The 18,478-nt window shown below is 43.5% G+C and overlaps 2 protein-coding genes across 3 annotated transcripts in view; one reads left to right on the forward strand and one right to left on the reverse strand.

Annotated features, from left to right (window-relative positions):
- The first annotated feature begins 677 nt into the window (after positions 1–677).
- On the forward strand, positions 678–5,722 carry cyp26a1 (cytochrome P450, family 26, subfamily A, polypeptide 1). Of its 2 annotated transcripts, none has more exons than XM_085994798.1 (7): positions 678–855; positions 1,754–1,978; positions 2,329–2,613; positions 2,770–2,919; positions 3,669–3,803; positions 3,992–4,147; positions 5,263–5,722. In XM_085994798.1, the coding sequence occupies exons 2-7, from the start codon at positions 1,772–1,774 to the stop codon at positions 5,605–5,607; spliced, it is 1,278 nt and encodes a 425-aa protein (XP_085850924.1). In that variant the 5' UTR covers positions 678–855; positions 1,754–1,771; the 3' UTR covers positions 5,608–5,722. The 2 variants fall into 2 exon arrangements, with proteins under 2 accessions (XP_085850924.1, XP_085850923.1); XM_085994797.1 differs by lacking the exon at positions 678–855 and adding an exon at positions 862–1,199.
- A 501-nt stretch (positions 5,723–6,223) lies between these two features.
- Positions 6,224–18,478, reverse strand: part of LOC147113559 (myoferlin-like) — a 246,066-nt gene continuing 233,811 nt past the window's right edge. Inside the window, exons 54-55 of the mRNA XM_085996135.1 lie at positions 17,647–17,794; positions 6,224–6,962 (exon numbers count right to left, since the gene is read on the reverse strand). Of these exons, the coding sequence (XP_085852261.1) occupies positions 6,921–6,962; positions 17,647–17,794 (190 nt within the window). The 3' untranslated portion in view covers positions 6,224–6,920. The remainder of the gene's footprint in view (positions 6,963–17,646; positions 17,795–18,478) is intronic.

Consider the following 18,478-nt stretch of genomic DNA (forward strand, 5'->3'; position numbering starts at 1 on the left):
CGTGCAGAATACTTTTAAAAAATCGCACCCTGAATGTGTTATTAAATCTCAGGTCCAGCCCATTATCACAGCATGTAATCCTCATGGAGATGAGCGAGCCGAGGTGACCACGGGGCATCAGCTATTAACCGTAACTTTTGAACTATATTCAACACACGATCGAGATGAGCAGATTTCAGCTCTGCTAAATAACTTTTCAGATTTACATTCTTAAATATCCAAAAAAGACGTTACGTTGCCCGTGTCTTGATATACGTGGCCATTAGACATTATTACATGATTAGGTGCGACCGGAGTCAGCGTGACAAGTCTAGTACAATCTTTAATTTAAGGCATGCTTTTATAAAACCGTTCCATATGCTGAGGTACAATACAACGCAAGTGCTGCTCAGTGGGGTAAATGTAAATCTGACCACTCACAGTCTATGGGCCAGTTGCCAATTTGCGGGTTATGTATATCATAAGGGACACATTACAAACTTAATAAAACAATTAAATTGAGCCACGGCAGCACTATAACGAATGGAGTACTTTTCGCTCAAAGACAGGTATCCCTGCCCTTACATTGATGAGCTGTAATGTGCTCTCCTCCCTTCTGACCTCAATGATCGTTTCCATACACTTGAGCTCCTCCCCCCAAAATATTTCATAGAGTCTCCCAAGCCACGTATCACAGGCTGGATCATAAATCGAGGTGATCAGAAACTCATGCTGTCCTCTATGGATAGCTCCACTTCTGGCTAACAATGGGTTAAAGATTTTTGGGCAGCGTCACTGAAACAGGCGGAGTCGGAGGGATGGCACAATCTACACAATTAAAGATGAACTTTGTGTGAACTAATTTAACTGACCAAGGTAAGAGGGGCTGAGACCTGGAGTGGTTATAAGGAGGGTTGAATCTGGAGTGTGAGCATTTGGGAGCCTCACTCGCCTCATCCTGAGAGCAGCAATACTTACAGGCTGAGGGTGTCCTGAGGGAAGAACTGAGAGGAGGTCCTGCTGCTGTTAAAATGGTCTTATTTACACTTTGTGCTACTTTCTTGTGCACTTTCGTGCTGCCGCTGTCGCTCTTCCTCGCCGCGGTGAAGCTGTGGGAAGTTTACTGTATAAGTGGAAGGGACCCCAGCTGTGAAAACCCCCTCCCTCCGGGCTCCATGGGGCTGCCGTTCCTGGGAGAGACTCTCCAGCTGGTCCTGCAGGTGAGGAGGTTCACTTACTTCAAAATAACCCGACTTTTTTTTTCCAAATCTAGGGGTCATGTCAAAATCCGTGACTTCCTCTGAGAGAAACCGAGCGCGAAGCGGTAACGTTGACAATAAGAATAGAAAATATATTTTTTTAGAAAAGAGAGGATGAGAACAAATTGCAGCCTTGGGAGAGAAAACAGGTAGGCAGTGCTCAGCTCTGATCGAGGCGTCCAGCATCTTTGGAGAATTGCATTCCAGTGTGTCGTCATTAATAAGAGCGCAGGATTTAACAGCAAGCGTCGCTGTGCAGAAAACAACCGCAACTTGGCTTGTTTGAATGGCTGCCAAACGGATTTATTTCGCAGCCTTGCTGGAAGTTTGATGCCGGGCTGTCACTGGTATCAAGCTGCAGCGGAAGTATTCTAAAAGCAGTTTAAACTATTTCCTCCGCAGATTTAGGAATCGCACAAATTATGCAGCAACCTGAACACTAACCCCCAGAAGTGTCCCCCCCCTCGCCCCGAGTATTAATCGCACCTAACCGATTAACCTGCATCCATTTACAGAGATACAAGTTTCTTAAGATGAAAGTACGAAAGTACGGCCACATCTACAAGACGCATCTTTTCGGGAGCCCGACTGTGCGGATCATGGGAGCTGAGAATGTGAAGCACATTTTATTAGGGGAACACAAGCTGGTGTCGGTGCAGTGGCCCGCCTCGGTGAGGACGATCCTGGGAGCCGGCTGCCTGTCCAGCCTGCACGATTCCGAGCACAAACACAGGAAGAGGGTGAGTGCACACTTTCCACATCTGACCCATTAACCGAGAAAGGTTGCTGTCTAAAAGACTTCGTGAATCAAGCGTCTTGCAGTTTGCAAACTTCCAGCCTTTGAATCTCAGGCTGAACCAAGAGTAAGAATAGGAAATCCCACAGAATCATTGGCATTAACCCATTATTAGAAAAGTCCAATTAGGCAGTGCTGGAGTCAAAAGTGCTCATTTAATAATCAGTTGCATATTACATCAATTTTAAAAGTGGCTTCTTTTAAGTTCTTTTAAAAATACAAAACTGAGTTTATTTTCAATGTAGAAAGAGGAATAGGTGCTGGTTTAATCAGATTTTTAAAAAATTTTAATAGGTGATTTTGAAAGCTTTCTCCCGAGAAGCTCTCGAGAACTACATCCCAGTGATGGGCGAGGAGATCAGGGCCGGGGTGAGGCGATGGCTGGAGAGCGGCCCTTGTGTGCTGGTTTACCCCGAGATGAAGCGCCTCATGTTCGGGATCGCGATGCGGATCCTGTTGGGCTTCGAACCCACGCAGACCAGCCCGCAGACACAGCAGCAGCTCATTGAGGCTTTCGAGGAAATGATTCGCAACCTCTTCTCACTGCCCATCGACGTGCCGTTCAGCGGCTTATACCGGGTAAGGTCCGGAGTCAAGATAACAGGGAGGGAGGGGATTGGGGCCGGGTAAATGGTGTGCAGGTTTTTGCTCCAATAGTAACTAAAGCACAGGAGACTGAAAAATGTAACCTTTAAATGGCGGAGTGACACTGAGTGTGCCGTTATTTGGTGACAGGGGCTGAAGGCGAGGAATGTTATCCACGCAAAAATCGAAGAGAACATCAGGAAAAAGGTGGCGAAACGCGAGGCCACGGGCCAGTTCAAGGATGCTCTGCAGCTTCTGATCGAACACTCAGAAAAGAGTGACCAACCCCTGCGTTTACAGGTAAAGCTACTGCCCCGCCCCTGCCCCAGAACATCACCCCACACCGCTGCCCCTGCCCCAGAACACTGCCCCTGGACATTAACCCAGAACACTGCCATTGCCCCACAACGTTGCCCTTCCCCAGATCATTACCCCAGAACACTGCCCACTCCTGCCCATTGCCCCAAAACATTGCCCTTCCCCAGAACACTGCCCCTACCCCAGAACATTGCCCTTCCCCAGATCATTACCCCAGGACACTGCCCCTGCCCCAGAACATTGCCCACTCCTGTCGATTGCTGTAGATCATTGCCCTTCCCCAGAACACTGCCTCTGGACATTAACCCAGATCACTGCCCCTTCCCCAGACCCAAACCCAGAACACTGCTCAATAACTAACACAACTCCTGATTTTACACCGCAGTTGAACAAACTTAATATACACCATTTTTTTAAAGCAACGACGGGTTAAATGTTTTTCTTTCTTTAAAAGCTTAAATTCCAGTGAGGAGTCTCACTCCGGCTTCCTTCATCCTGCGGCAATGTGCAATGTGCAATGTCCAGATGAGAAATGCCATCGCCTCCCTGCACACAGGGCCCTGCTACCCGGTGGCTTCACGGGTGCAAATTGCAGAACATTTGCAGCAGTGGCAATCTTTGGGAGCATTGACGATCTTCAAGCGCAGTCTCTCTGCTGCAGGAGGTTCAGTGCCGGCACTCTTGGAACGTGCCTGATGTGTGTTTTGTTTTCTCTCCCTTTTTATTTGAAGGAGCTGAAGGAATCTGCCACCGAGCTCCTGTTTGGAGGACACGAGACGACAGCCAGCACCGCCACCTCCCTGGTCACTTTCCTGGCCCTGCATCCTGAAGTGCTGCAAAAAGTCAGAGGGGAATTGCAGGAGCAGGTAAGGCATCGCATACCAGTCAGAGCTTACTTTGCACATTCCCAGCCTCACATCCATCCTTGATCGGATTCCTTGGGTTGCACGGATTGCAACAACCAAAATCCATTAGCAGCAAATTGAGAGTAATTTAAGCACCAATCCCGGATTTTGTTTTTGGTTTTAAATGTGGCTTCTCAATGGATTTGCAGGGATTACTGAGCAGCGACGCTAAAGAGAACAAACAAATCACCATTGAAGTCCTGGAACAACTTAAGTATACCGGAAGCGTCATCAAAGAAACTCTTCGACTGAGTCCCCCGGTCCCCGGAGGATTCCGCGTGGCCCTAAAGACCTTCGTGTTAAATGTAAGCGGAAATTTGAGAGTCAGAAATAAGTGTTCTGTAAAACATTGGAGCCGTTTGAAACCTTTACACCAGTCACCCTAAAAGCAATTCCTTGTGCACATTTAGAAAAAAAAATCAATTATCCCACAATTGATTTTACAATACCCTCCAGATTTTGTAATGTCTAATCGTAAATATCGCTAAATCAGAAACAATATCCAATAGGTTTTAAGCGGGTCTCCACCACTTTGCATGGGCAACAATTAAGCATTCCTGCAGCCGTCGCAAGCTACAAACGATTTCCCTCTGCAGTATCAAGCAACATGAGAATCTAATTAAACCGCTCGTAGTTCAGCGATTGAGATTACACCAGGAGGAATCATTGGCAGCACTATGGGATGGCACTGGTAGTCTAGTTCCACCCCTCCAGCCTTTTCGGTCCAGATATTGTGGGGGGGGGGGATGTCTGTGAACGTGTTTTGATTGAACCCATTTAGGTTTAAACGATCGGATCGATTGGGAAGATTCTGGACAGCAAGAGTTCACAAGGTCATTTACATTAAGAGGCCGATAACATCGGATCATTAATTCGCAGCCAATTTCATGCCCATCCTTTAGAGCCCACAGCCTACTAATGGGGACTGTATATGGCTCCAATAACCCCTCAGATTAGGAATGACCTGGGTACAGTCGTCTAATTTCAGACATTTTTAAAAATAGAAATCTGATTTAGAAGTGAAACAATTCACTTAAATTCCAAGGTGTATGATAGTAAATGTCACAATCCTTACAGCAGAATTTATAAAACGTGCTGGATTGTAGAAACATAAGGAGGAGTAGGCTATTCGAGCCTGCTCCGCCATTCAATATGATCATGGCTGATCCTTTATCTCAATACCATATTCCCGCTCTCTCCCCATACCCCTTGATGCCGTGTGTGTCTAGAAATCTATCGATCTCCTTAAGTGACTTGGCCTCCAGAGCCCTCTGGGGTAGAGAATTCCACAGGTTCACCACCCTGAGTGAAGAAATTTCTCCTCATCTCAGTCCTAAATGTCCTACCCCGTATCCGGAGACTGTGATAAATTGTAGATAAATATAATACGTTAAAATAATCAAGTCAATTTCATTTCCAGGGATATCAGATACCAAAAGGCTGGAATGTTATTTACAGTATCTGTGACACACATGATGTAGCCACAAATTTCTCGAAGAAGGACGAGTTTAACCCGGATCGCTTCATGGAGGGCTGTCCGGAGAAAGATTCCTGCAGATTCAGCTACATCCCATTCGGCGGAGGCTCCAGGAGCTGTGTGGGCAAAGAGTTCGCCAAGATCCTGCTCAAGATCTTCACCGTGGAGCTGGTCAGGGCTTGCGACTGGGAACTTTTAAACGGGCCTCCTACAATGAAAACCAACCCCACCGTATACCCAGTGGACAACCTGCCCACAAAATTCACACCGTTCCCATACACAATCTGACCTTTTCACGACACCCCGGGACTCTGCAGAGCCACCACCTCAACATTAGCGGCCCCCGGACGTGCCCGTAGTGTTCCAGTCAGTGTACCAATATGTGGGAGTGGAGTGGAGGGGGGGGGGGGGGGGGGAAGGGCGGGAAGAGAGGGAATGAATATTCTTCAGGAAGTCTTAAACTGGCAGAAGCTTCAATCCCATTTATAAATGGTAGTTTCGTCCGGATCTTGACGTTGAAAACATTTCTCCCACAATTGTTTTTGCCTGTTCTTTCGCAGTGATTATAGAATCTGACTGTTTCGCACAGCTCATTTGTTCTTTATTAATTCTGTAAATAGGCTATTTTATACTACCGTATTTGTAATCTTTTCAAAACCACTGCTTTTAGATTATGAATTATTTAACTACATTGTAGCTTTGTGATGCAACTGCTAATTTATGTTAAGCCTTGGAGTGTAAATATAATAATTTAAAGAACAGGCTGTCTGGCAAACATTGCAAGTACGTTTCAAGCACTAGGCCATGAATCAGGAGGATACATGGTGAGAGAGAATGTGTGTGTGTCCGTCCCTATATCAGGAATGTTCAACAACACGCAATAAAAAGGACATGAACCATAGAGTATTGGTGAAACGATTTATTAGCGGCCAACATTGCAGTTGTTAAAGTACAGCAACTACGCATTTAAATTACATTATTTTGGTCCAAATTCATATGCAGCAAAAAGTGGACTGGAAAAAACATTAAACACGGAGCTTTTGCCTAATGCAACACTGACTATATATAACCCTCCAAATGTCAACCGCAGATTTCTTCCATTCCAGTAGGATACATGCAAACCAAATGGAAGCATTTGTGCTTTTTCCATTAAGTACAATTTTGGAAAATATTATTGTATAAAAATCCCATAATCTGAGTGTTTTAAACCTATATTGTAACAGATGAGCAAACCGAACACATTGAATAGCCATGATTTAAAACACACTTTTCAGCTTAGTTCACCGTTCCAAATACACAACAAAACCCTGGTATTTCATAACTAGAGAGGCACCTGCTAAACAAACAGCCAATTGCGCAAACGCCGGGATAAAACCAGCAGGGTCCTGGTCATCAGGGTCAGCACATTAACATGGAATCACTGATAAACGGCCCAGTCATGACCCCATGAACCTTGCCTAACCTTGGTAAATGTAGATCTTGTCACCCTCCTAACCTCAGTCCATTTCTACCCTTAAGGCCACGAGGTTGTAGACATATGAAATGAATGTTCCTGGACCAGCAATACAACAGAGTCGCTGCTGCGGGAGGACGAGCCAATCTTACATTCCTCTAGGATTCACAATTCGCATGGAGAGATAGTTCTGTGGAAGATAACAAGATTAGTTAAAGTGAATACCGTGAAGTGCTATTTAAGTTTGAACTTACAAACATCTCCTCATTTAATAGTTCTCAAAGCAGTAACACATTTTCCAACATATCCACAGGTCATGTGTTAATTTGACAAGCTCAGATAAAAGCTTATCTAAGGCCTGCGTCAAGAATTACATCGGCTGTAGATTGTTATCTGAAACACTCAGTGGAACTTTAAAAAAAATGATTAATAGAAATAAAAGGAAACACGTAGACTTGCTTTTACTCACAATAAAGGAAGAGCGCTTCTGGATTAAATTTCACCTTTCTATGACCTCAGAGCTGGTGGCCAAACACCATCTCCTGAGCAACATGTGGCTCTTCACACCTACCTGCACATTCAATCGAAGTGCACACTTGGCATTAAGGGTGCACTCACACACTGGGGCCAATTTCTCTGAATTGTACCCGTGTGTGTCCAGGTCCATTTCGGTGCCACAACAGAGGAAGATGGGGTAGAAACCAGTTACACCTGGTTACCTCTCTGCTTCACGGTACTTCAGGTTGGAGTTCGAGTTTCACTGCGACTAAAACAGGCATTTCTATTTGAATGAGATTTTTGATGCACAGGTTTCATCCATTAGATCAGGTGCCGTGTGACAGTAAAAACTTCATCTCAGAATTTATTAGCACCTCTTATGCTAATCTGCAGAGATCCAAGGCACTTTCCACCACACCAGCCTTTACAACTTCTGACATTTCCTCCACCATGCACATTTTCACCTTCCCTTCCCACTATTCTTCAGGGTATCCTTGTTCAATCTTCCACCAGTCCAAATTCCATCTGGCCTTCCCCAAGCAACAGCACCAGGTACACCACTTGCCTTCTCCCACACCACTGTCCAGGACCCCAAACACTCCTTCAATGCTAGACAGCAATTTGCATGTACTTCCTTCGATCTAGTACTCTATATTGACTGTTCCTCATCCACATCGGTCTTTCCATTGTCCAGCTCAATGGGATGTCCCTCGCTTAGTTCTACTCTTATCTAGGCAAGTTTAGCGCAAGGATCTCCAACAATGACTTCTCTTCCCATTTTTTACCTCTGTAGTCTCCCAAAGATCTATCCTTGGTCCCCTCCTTTTCCACATCTACATGCTGCCCTTTGAGTCATCATCTGAAATCATGGGGTCAGGTTCCATGTGCACACTGGTGACACCCAGCTCTACCACTATCTCTCAACCCTTCCACTGTCTCAGTATTGTCTGACTGCTTGTCTGACAGCCACTTCTGGAGGAGTCTCAATTTCCTTCAGTTAAAGATTGATGCCAGTGTCTTTGGACTCCACTACAAACTCCACAATTTTGCCTCCTCCTAGGTCACAGCCTCAGGTTGAAGCACACTGTTCACAACTGTGGCGAGTTTCCAACCCCATAGCCGCTCTATCACAAAGACTGTCTATATGCACCTCCATACATCACATGTCTCTGCCCCTGCATAAGCCCCTAAGCTGCCCAAACCTTCATCCATGCTTTTGTTACTATTCCAATGCTATTCTGGCCAGCCTCCCATCCTCCAACTTCAGCTTATCCAAAACTCTGCTACTAGTATCCTATCCTGCACCAAATTCCACTCACCCATCACTCCTGTGCTTGGTGACCTACACTGGCTCCTGACCCCCCAATGCCTCAACCTTAAAATTCTCAGCCTAGGGTTTAAATCCTGACATAGCCTCCCCATTTCTGTAACCTAAAGCCTACAACCCTCAGAGAAATTTCCCTTCCTCCAACTCTGGCCTCTTATGCATCCCAAAATCCTTTGTCCCCACCATTAGTGGCTGTGCCTTCAGTTATCTAGGCCCAAAGCTCTGGAATTATTCAAAACCTCTCCACATCCCCACCCTTAAGAACATAGTCACACTATCAAAAATATTAGTTGGTTTTGAGGAGTGAAGGGAAGAGGAGCAAAGAGGCAAGGAAAAAAGAGAATATGGCATAAATTGACAAAAACACTAGAGAGCACTGAAACACAATAAACAAAATATATAATAAATTGATACTTGACATTTTTCCCTCTGAAGATTTCCCCATCTCTCAAACTGATTCTATTAATTCAGAGGCCAGACTTTTCTATTCTACATTGAATGATAAGGGACTAGTTCTGCATTCTTTCCCGTGACCTGAAGAGCAGCATTCTAGTTCTGCACAGAGCTCTATCTAGTGGCCAGGCCAAGAACTAGACTAACTTGTCTATGAACCAGATGAGTTTGAACATCAATCAAGGATGTGATTCAAATGTATGACTGTCTATTATCTCTTTACTGCTGGGTCAAGATCCACTCCTCCAAAGGTGGTCACAAAGACACCAAAATTATTTTTTACCTCATTGGAACAATCATTTGGTGAAAAACAAACATTCTGAATGGCACCAATGGCTCAGCAAGTTTATTTATTCAATGAGTTACTGAGTTATACAGACCAGAAAGGTCTCTGGCTTAAAATCTCAGTCTGGGCTGTAGTGGCTGATCTTGACTCAGGGAAGTGGGCTTCAATTGGCCTCAGTGGTCCTGGGAAGCCTCCCTAAGATGCTCCTTAAAATCTCTCTCTGACCAAGCTTTTGGTCACCTGTTCTAATATTGAGACTTGGTGTCACATTCTGTTTGATGATGCTCTTGTGAAGCACCTTGGGATGTTTTACTATTTTAAAGATGCTATATAAATGCAAGTTGTTGTTTTGGGGAAAGGTAGAAATAATCCTGTGATCCCTGCTGGGAAGTGTGTTGGTGTAAATGTTGGTTAAGGCTCGATATCTCCTGGTTGAACAGCCTGCCAACACAACACCTACTTTCACACATGAAAGGCAACCAGCTGGGTGAAATACCCAAGGGCTGCAGGTGCCCATATAACTGTACTGACATGAGTCAGCATCTTGAGCGGCAGGAAGGAGAAAATTGGAATCAGGGAACAAAAACAAAAGACATCAAATTAAGCACCTCCATATGCAGATTAGTTAGAAATGTTCCTCGAATAGGGGGCTGGATTTCTACATGTTTCAAGGATGGACTTGAGGAGGAACTGGGAGTTCAATTAAATCCATTTAATTGGAGGTGTTGAAACAGAATTAGTATCTTGCAACACAGGACAGATTCCCCACTCTACTGACTTTCTGACCTCAATCAAGCTGCAGTGCCAAGTGCAGGCTCAGCATCTCTCTACAGGAGAGGAAAAAACACTTTTGTTTGGGAGTCTCAACCAGGATTCTCTCATGTGATTCCTGGCAGCCGGCCAGGAACAGCACTGCCAGCCCTTAGAACAAGCACTCACTTACTTCCATTGGCTACTGCTGAAGGTGTCTGGCCCAGGAGGAACTAAATGATGGAAGAAAGTGGAGGGTGGAAAGAAAAGTTGTACATTTTTCCTTTCAGGTTATGCTGCACAAGTTTTATTTTATGACTGAATTTTAGAACATTAGATACTCATTTCAGCTTTTAAAAAAAAGTGAGGACTGGCAATGTGCTATGAAGTGCCCAATACTTTGTACAGCTCTTTTTTTTTTAATTTTTTTTTTTCATGCAACATATTTTACACAAGTTTTTTTTTAGGTTTAAACCACCCTTAAATGATGTTAGAGGCTAAAAATGAAAAATAATTAATCTTTCCTAAAGTTCTTTTCTGCTTCAAGGACGTGCTGTGTCAATCTTGGAAATGGGACCTTTACCCAATTCTCCATCTGTTCAGGAACTGAAGAAATTCCCTAGCCTGGTATTGGCCCTCAGCTCAGCTACTCAGCAGTGATTCCTCCTGCCCTCCCCCGCCCCTCCCCCCCAGATCAAAGCAGTCAGGGTGGACGTACACTCTGGGCTGAACTGGAGACTGCTGTGAAAGTCCATGAAGAGCAGACGGGCACTGCTGAGCCCACACTTGTACACCAAAAGACACGAGAGGGGGAGTGAAAGTTGCCTAGCAACATGCATGACTCGACAACACAACTTGCTGAATGATGTATAGATTCTTGGATTGGCCGAGGGGTTGGAAGGATCCAATGTGGAATGGTTTAAATAAAATTCCTCCAGGATTTGCTGGAAGTTGGGCTCAGTTTCTATTGACAGAACCCATTGTACACCAACTCCTTGGTCTGCAGATTCCAACCTCCAACGGTTGCTGCACTTTTCCACATTATCACACTAAAAAGAGGTGCTGTAGCAGGCCTGCCCAATTTGATGTGGAAGATCAACATATCTTTATTTACGGAGATTATTCCCTCCATTTGTTGCTGCAAATTAACATCCTGAAACAGGCCCTCCAAGAGAATGGCACACTACTTTATCCCAGGTTTGTACATACATAAACCTGATGCCTTGCTCCTTTTTCCTCATCTGAGGCAGCAAAACTTGCCAAAGCCACAGTGAATTAGACATCCTTTTGATCTGATAGTATCAAATATGTGAATCCAATGAGCATGATGAACTGGGCCCCTTCCAGTTTAAGCCTTGTGGAAGCAACAAAGCAGTTACATAATTCCTATGGTGAAGCTCAAGGAATGGTTAGTCTCATGTTGAGAACAATCATAACTTTTGCCAGTTTTATTCTGATCTACATCCGCCAGTCAGAATTGATGTTGAGGCAATCTGGAGTAACCTATCTGATTTTTCCCTCAGGATGAGGAAGATGGAGGGGGACAAGGAGGGTGAAAAGTTGGCTACCCTGGATGAGCATGAGAACTATTGATCTTGGAGGAGATGCTCCATGCCATAGGCTCCTTTTAGGCTGATAGTACCCTCTGTACTTGGTGCTGCCCCAGAAATGGGTCCTCTTTCACCAAATCACTAATTCTCTATTCCCAATATTTGGCAAGATGCATCCATCTTCTTTATTCTGAAAGGCAGCAAGGAACCCCATGAATGTGCCTTTAGTCAAAGATTTCTCGCTGATTTCTAGTTAGCAGTCTGAATAGGTTAATTGATTCACACTAATTCAACAAGATGGATCTGTGGGACATATACATATAATAATGCAGCCGATTTAGAAATGATGCCCATGCGGCAGGTGGCAGATACCAGCTTGGGCCGCTTCCTTGATATTGCAAAGGATTTTGATCAAATCAAGTGAGTTTGAGTGTTGCTGCAGACCATGAGGTTTGGGAAAACCTATACTCAGTGGATCACCAATGAGATTGTGTCTCCCTCTCAAATAGTGGTTTTCTTCCTCATTCTATGTTGGTTATTGAGCTTTCAGCATCAAGTGTACATTCTTTCCGTGATATCTGAGGGATTCAAGTAGTGGACAGGGATATCAGACATTGTACAAATAGGCTTCAGGTCTTCCTCTCCTGCTTGCTTTCTGAAGTGCATTCAGCAGTACAGTCTGGGAATAAAATCAATTTTTGCAAGTCAGATGACTTTGGCCAGTTTCTACTGGCTTAGGAACCTTTTCATTTTGTTGGGGCTCTGGCATTTTGGGGTGCAGATTGCTCCCGATTTGTGTCACCTTATTGGATCAACCATCTGGGATTGCAGCAGGGTCACCGTTTTAATAATTAGCATTCGGTCGAGGTTGCTTTTAGTCCAAATGTTCCCAGTATGTACACCGGGGGCCATCTTTAAATCGCAAGATGGGGCAATATTAAACTTTATACAGGACGACAAGCATTCTGCATCAAGTTGAAGCTGCTGCAATCCAATGGTTATCCTCCCCTTATGGGCTTTCCCCTTCATGGATTTCAGACTACAACTGAAGTAGGGGTTCTCACCCCAGTACCCATCTTATTCATTTAAAAGCTTAGTATCATTCTAATTGTCTTGTGGATCAGGTCAGATTTTGGACATTTTCATATTCTATTGACTGCCTGTTCCCCAGTATGGGATGACCCAGAGATCTCCGCATCACTAATGGATGGATTCCATAGATGGCACAAGTTGGGACTTGTGCCTTTCCCATTTGGTGGGCGGTGAATCAGTCAGATCTCTTACCTCTGCAGCAAAATGTCACACTTAGAAAGTGACTTTTCTTTAGGCATCTCCAAGGTTTGTTGTTTTCTTCCCCCAGTTCCAAAAATTACTTGTAAAATTTCTAGATGAGAGACAGCCTTGAAGCCAATGCTCCCGCTAAGCTGTGCAGCGGTCTGGAGTTCCCGCAAAGGCTGCTCACTAGAAGAAACTGTGCATGCACGGAAATTTGAATGGGCATCACAGCCGGTTAAAAGGGACCACGCACAAGCAAAAAAAATAAGAGGGAACATTGTTTGGAGTCCTTTCTGGTTAGTTTGGCTGTAGTACTAAACTCATTTTACAGTTCTGCTCATTTCTATGGACATGGTAAGCTCGTCTCAGTTGTGAGAAGTGGGTGGCCGATGTAAATCTAGGACTGGTCGACTGTTCTACCAAGAGTCCTCAGGCTCACGGCCAGCAATCGCTTGAGGAAAACAATTAAAATTTTTATGCTGAATGTGTCACTCGACTGCTCTACTAGTAGCCAAGATCTCAGAACTGTGAGGCATGGGACAGAGAGGAGTCAGCACCCACTAGGACATTCTGCAGATCTGCTCTAAGGTTTGAGTTTATTAGACTATGATTTTATGGGACTTCAAGCTTAGCACGACACAGCCACTTTACAGCTGTTAAAGTCCCCTTGGACCCCAGCAAGAGCCGTCTCATTTAACTTGTTGCAGCTCGTCACTATCTCCTGACTCTCTAGTGCCAGGTGGAATTGCCTTCTGATCTGCCTGGCCTTCAATATTCTGGGGAATTCGGTGAATAATCTATCCCGAAGGTAATTTCTCTTTTAAAAGGTGTGGTTCCCTTTTTAAATTATTTTGCTCACTGCTTAGTTACTGCAGTGTACTCAAGATACCCTGTAACCACACTGGATTAGCTGTATTTAGATGGAACACAAAGGATTCTCCATGAACAGACCCTGCCACCCCATCACAGGTGTTTTGATCCTTTATTCTTCTTTTCTGTTATAGTCACTAGTTCTGATACCAACCGTAGTCTTTTATACAATACATATTTTATGTATCCAGATTGCTCTCTGAACAAATTTCTCTCCCATTGTCCTGTCGATACTCGGAGACATGTCTCACTCTGGTTTCATCCGTGATATAGCCTGGATGTCTAGTGTTTACATCACCTGGTACCCAGGAACACAGGATCTGGCCATCCTCCTGTGGTAACCCTTCTCAGCTTGTGACTCTACTTGATAAAGGGTGCTTGATGCAACTCTTGCTCCTCTTTTTCAGACTTTAAGAGAGGAATGGAAGGGTGAAAATCGGCAAGAAAATAAAAACAAGTCTACTTCATTTTCGGTCATTATTCTTCATCTCCCAGGCACAGGCCAGACTGCAGGCAGTGCTATTCCCCAGTCGCCCCACCAGGTGGTGTTCTTGAGTGGTGCGGAAGCACCTCCCCCGTCTGAAGGGCTGAGGAGTCAAGCTCACTTGGACTTTAGGGGAAGCTAAAGTGCAAATCCTAGGTTACCATTAAACACTATTACTGCATTAAAAAGGTGAATGGTGCCATGACATTTTCAAAATTAGCCACATACCAAAAATTCATGTAGATTATGTTAGTCTTGTAGAGAAAGCTGATCTTTAAATTGAGAGTGGGGACAATATAGCACCCTAAATTTGAATGTCTGGTTACATCATTAACCAGAAAAACAGTCTCGATGAAAAACTAGTGGCTAAATTTAAAGCAACAGCATCATGCCATTTTATCTGCTTATTAGAAACCTACTAAGTTTTTGCCAATGGCCAATCTTGAGCGGCGACTTGCTCAAGGGCCACTTGAACCTTGCACCATGAAACCACTCGTGCTGAACTCTCATCTCCAATATTAGAGCTGGTGATATTGGGCCCTGAATTCAGACTAGGAAACACATGAAGCAGCAGCTCTGATGAAGGTTTCAAGTAAGGAAGGTGGGCTGCAAGTGGCTCTGTAGTGCAGCACCACTGAAATACAAGGTTAGTTTTGACAAACTACAGAACTTCAATTTCTTAATTCAGGTCAAATTGCCTGCTAAAATACTGTATTCAAATACATGTCCCCTTATTTTCTCCTGAATTAATATACTGCCTAACCTGAACCCACGTAAGTAGGAGACCTACTTTTGGCCTCCATAATTGCCGCTCTAAAAGGTAGTCACTTTTGAGGCACATATAGGGCTCAAGAAAATCCTCACTCCAATTTCCCCTCAACCCCTTGGTAGTGAGGCACCTGCTCTTTGCTTGCCAACTTCACATGACTGACAGCAGGAGGTGTGAATGCATGCTCCCATCTCCATGGGGCTCCAGGGCACAGTGCCACTGGCTGTGTGACTTTTCCTCTACAGATCTAGATCTCTATTTTCTTTCCCACCGTGGACTTGAAATTTAGAAAACAACTTCATATCCAGGAAAGATAAATCATAGAATTGCTTACATTTTTAGTCAGTTGCACATAGCATTGCAGATCAAAATTGAAACATATCCAAGTTTGTAAATTTAAATTGAGCTAACTTTATTTAAAATAAACACAGCAATTTATATTAGCACACATGGGATCAAACTTCAGGTTTTAAACAGAAACCTTTCCCTCCTAAGTAAAAGTGGAAAATACTTGCTTTATACACTGGTATAAAGCAAATCAGATACACCAACAGCAGCACTGTGTTTGTAGCTAAGAATCCCCCAAAAATGCCTTAATGTTAATCAAATGTAGGTGAAAAAAATGGGTAAGAGTATGCCAGCACAGACATGTAAAGAAAAGAGCATCACCAAACAGCTATTGAAAAATCCAGCCCTCGTGATAATATAGAACAGTTAAAGCCTCCCGACTCCCTGGTCCTTACATTTCTCAGCTTTATCAGCCACTTAAAAAAAATTCAGCCATGCTAAGGTCACAAGGCTAAGGAGGGAGATGATGATGGTGTACAAACAGCACTGGAAAGTAAGGTCATGAGAAGGGGACTTGCCTTAACACAACATTGAGAGATCCAACACTGCACAACTAACAGCTGCCTTGGTTTGCCATTCCTGTGCTAGCTCCACTAACTGTGATTTACTACTGTACCAGCTCTGGTGTTGACACCTTTATGTCCCTCCCTCCTATCCCAGCAGGCCTGGAGGCCATGATGGATGCTGCTGAACTTTTCCTCCTATCACCTTAAAAAGAACTTTCCCATAATCTTTTGTCTTCCATCAAAGTGGAAGACAGAAGGGTTTTTATTTAATTTTAAATTAACAGCCTTGTTGCTCTAACATGGTAGCAATATACAGAATTTATTACACCAGTGAAATTCTTTAAACTCCAATCTCTTTTTTTCTACCCAATGAACTGAACATAGTCCAGAGTAAATCAATGTAATTGCTGCTCGTCCAGCATTATTGTAGCAATACTTTATACTACGTGCCATTGGTAATTTGGTGTATTTAATTGAAAATGCTAAGATAATGGGGAACTTAACTACTGACATTAACCCTTTTATTGCCGATGGCCCATGAATAGATTATATATAAAAGAGGCTGCACTTCACTCAGTTAAATCTATTCCAACTTATCCCAGTGATGTAAATACACAAACAAAAAAAGCGTACACTTTGCCGTTCTGCAGCTGCATCATTTCTCTTTCTTTTTTTAAAAAAGAAAAAAACTTCACCCCTTCCCTTTTAAGGCAGTTTAACATTTGTAGTAAGGCCCTGGATTCCCATTCAAGGCAGTTTAACATTTGCAATAAGGCCCTGGATTCCCATTCAAAAGTTCCAAGCTCGAATTGCAGCTCATGCAGCCTCCAAGAGCAGGTTTCTTTTTTTACTGGCTGGATCATAAAATAGATCTCAAGGAGACATATCCTGTCTCGCAAAAGTAGATTATTTGTTAGTCAATATAGCACATCAATGGGGGCAGAGAAGCCCGCACTCTAGGTTAAAGGGCAGCAAACAGTGGGGGAGGGAATAAAAGTACAAGTGTATTACAACAAAAATCCAACTTGTTCACGGAGTTTTAGTACTATTTCTGATCATGGACCAAAAATGACAAAAAACCGACAACAGTGCAAAGGGAGCGAATTAATTGTGGCATTTTCAAGTTTAACAGATTAAGAGCTGAAGAATAATCAGGAGCAACTTAAATTTTATGCAGGCCTGGACATTGTACACTAAGTGAGGAAGAGCAATTAAATAGGTTTAATAGCAATTTTTATTCTTTAAGTTAATTATGGAAGCTCTTAATTAAATCAAAGCAATACAGTGATTAAATCACGAGCCTGTGCATTTTTACTTTGCTGCCAAAACACAACTTAAGCTTCCTTAAGCCAATCTCCTACTGTGCCGCTATCTTCAAAAGCAGTCTCGATGCAAGAGGATTTTTCTACCTTTAGACTCGAGTTGGCAACAGTTCTGTAAACACAATAATGACAGCGCCAGAGACACCAAGAGAAGCCCCTTTGAGAATTTGACTTGGTGTCTCCAAACTCTCTGCCGAAAGCAGCAAGCATCTTCATTTTAGATCAGGCCTTAGCTGCATTTGACCAAATATTCACCATTAGATTCTATACAAGGAAAAGCAAAGCACAAAATGTTGCACATCAGTGATGAACTAAGCTACAAGAGAAAGAGGAAAGAAAAACAAACATTAAGTCTATTTCTTGAAAAAATCAAACCGTTTACTTGTGCACTCTCACTTTGGTAACAGCATTATTAAAACCTACACCATGTACTTACCGGCAATGAATAAAAGAAGATCCCAAGGAACAGAACTACAAATAGCAGTATTATGATCCCAAGAAAGATCCATTTGAATCGGCGCCAGATGATGTATTTCATCGTCTTGCAAGGACTGGTGAACCACAGGAAAGACGTTTCTGGACGGCTGATTGTAAAGAATTAAATCCAGTTAATTTTCCTTTCTAATGGATAAAGCGTACATAGTTTACATTAAGCACTCATTTACAGGGTTAAGAAACCATTACTCAAGCAAACCACGGGCATGTTTATTATCCCTTTTAAAAACCATGGTAAGCGAGTTCCTTATCAGACCAAAGGCTCAGTGGGTAAATGCATAATATGGCATGCTACTGAGCTGTTGTCATGAGGACAGTCTGGGTTTCGATCCCTGATAGATACAGAGTCACCAGTTAAACAGGCAGGAGTGATGGTGCTACAGTTGACTTCAGTGTCCCCTGGGGTGGGATGGAGCAAAGTGCCATGATTGAACAGGCTATTGAAAAACACTATGTTCAAGTTTACAATTGAAGAATGGCCACTGGAGTGAGCTACCATGGAGCTAGTCAGTTGGACTGTACTCACTGCCTTCAGAGCACAAAAGGAAGCCTCCCCTGCCTAAGAGACATTTGATAGCATTGTACTGCCCTTCTTATTGCACATAACTTGTGTGGAGGTGGGAGAAAAAAAGACAGCATCCAACCCAACTTATAGCATACATCAACTAGGTGCAAATAACCAGCATGGTTAAGTATCAGATTGGTTCAGTTAACAATTGAGAGTTCAAACCCCACTCCTGGACTTCCGTACATAATCTAGGTTGATACTTGAT

The sequence above is a fragment of the Somniosus microcephalus genome, chromosome 8 (genome assembly GCF_052327205.1).
Source record: "Somniosus microcephalus isolate GS21.2 chromosome 8, FLI_Smic_1.0, whole genome shotgun sequence".
NCBI lineage: Eukaryota > Metazoa > Chordata > Chondrichthyes > Squaliformes > Somniosidae > Somniosus > Somniosus microcephalus.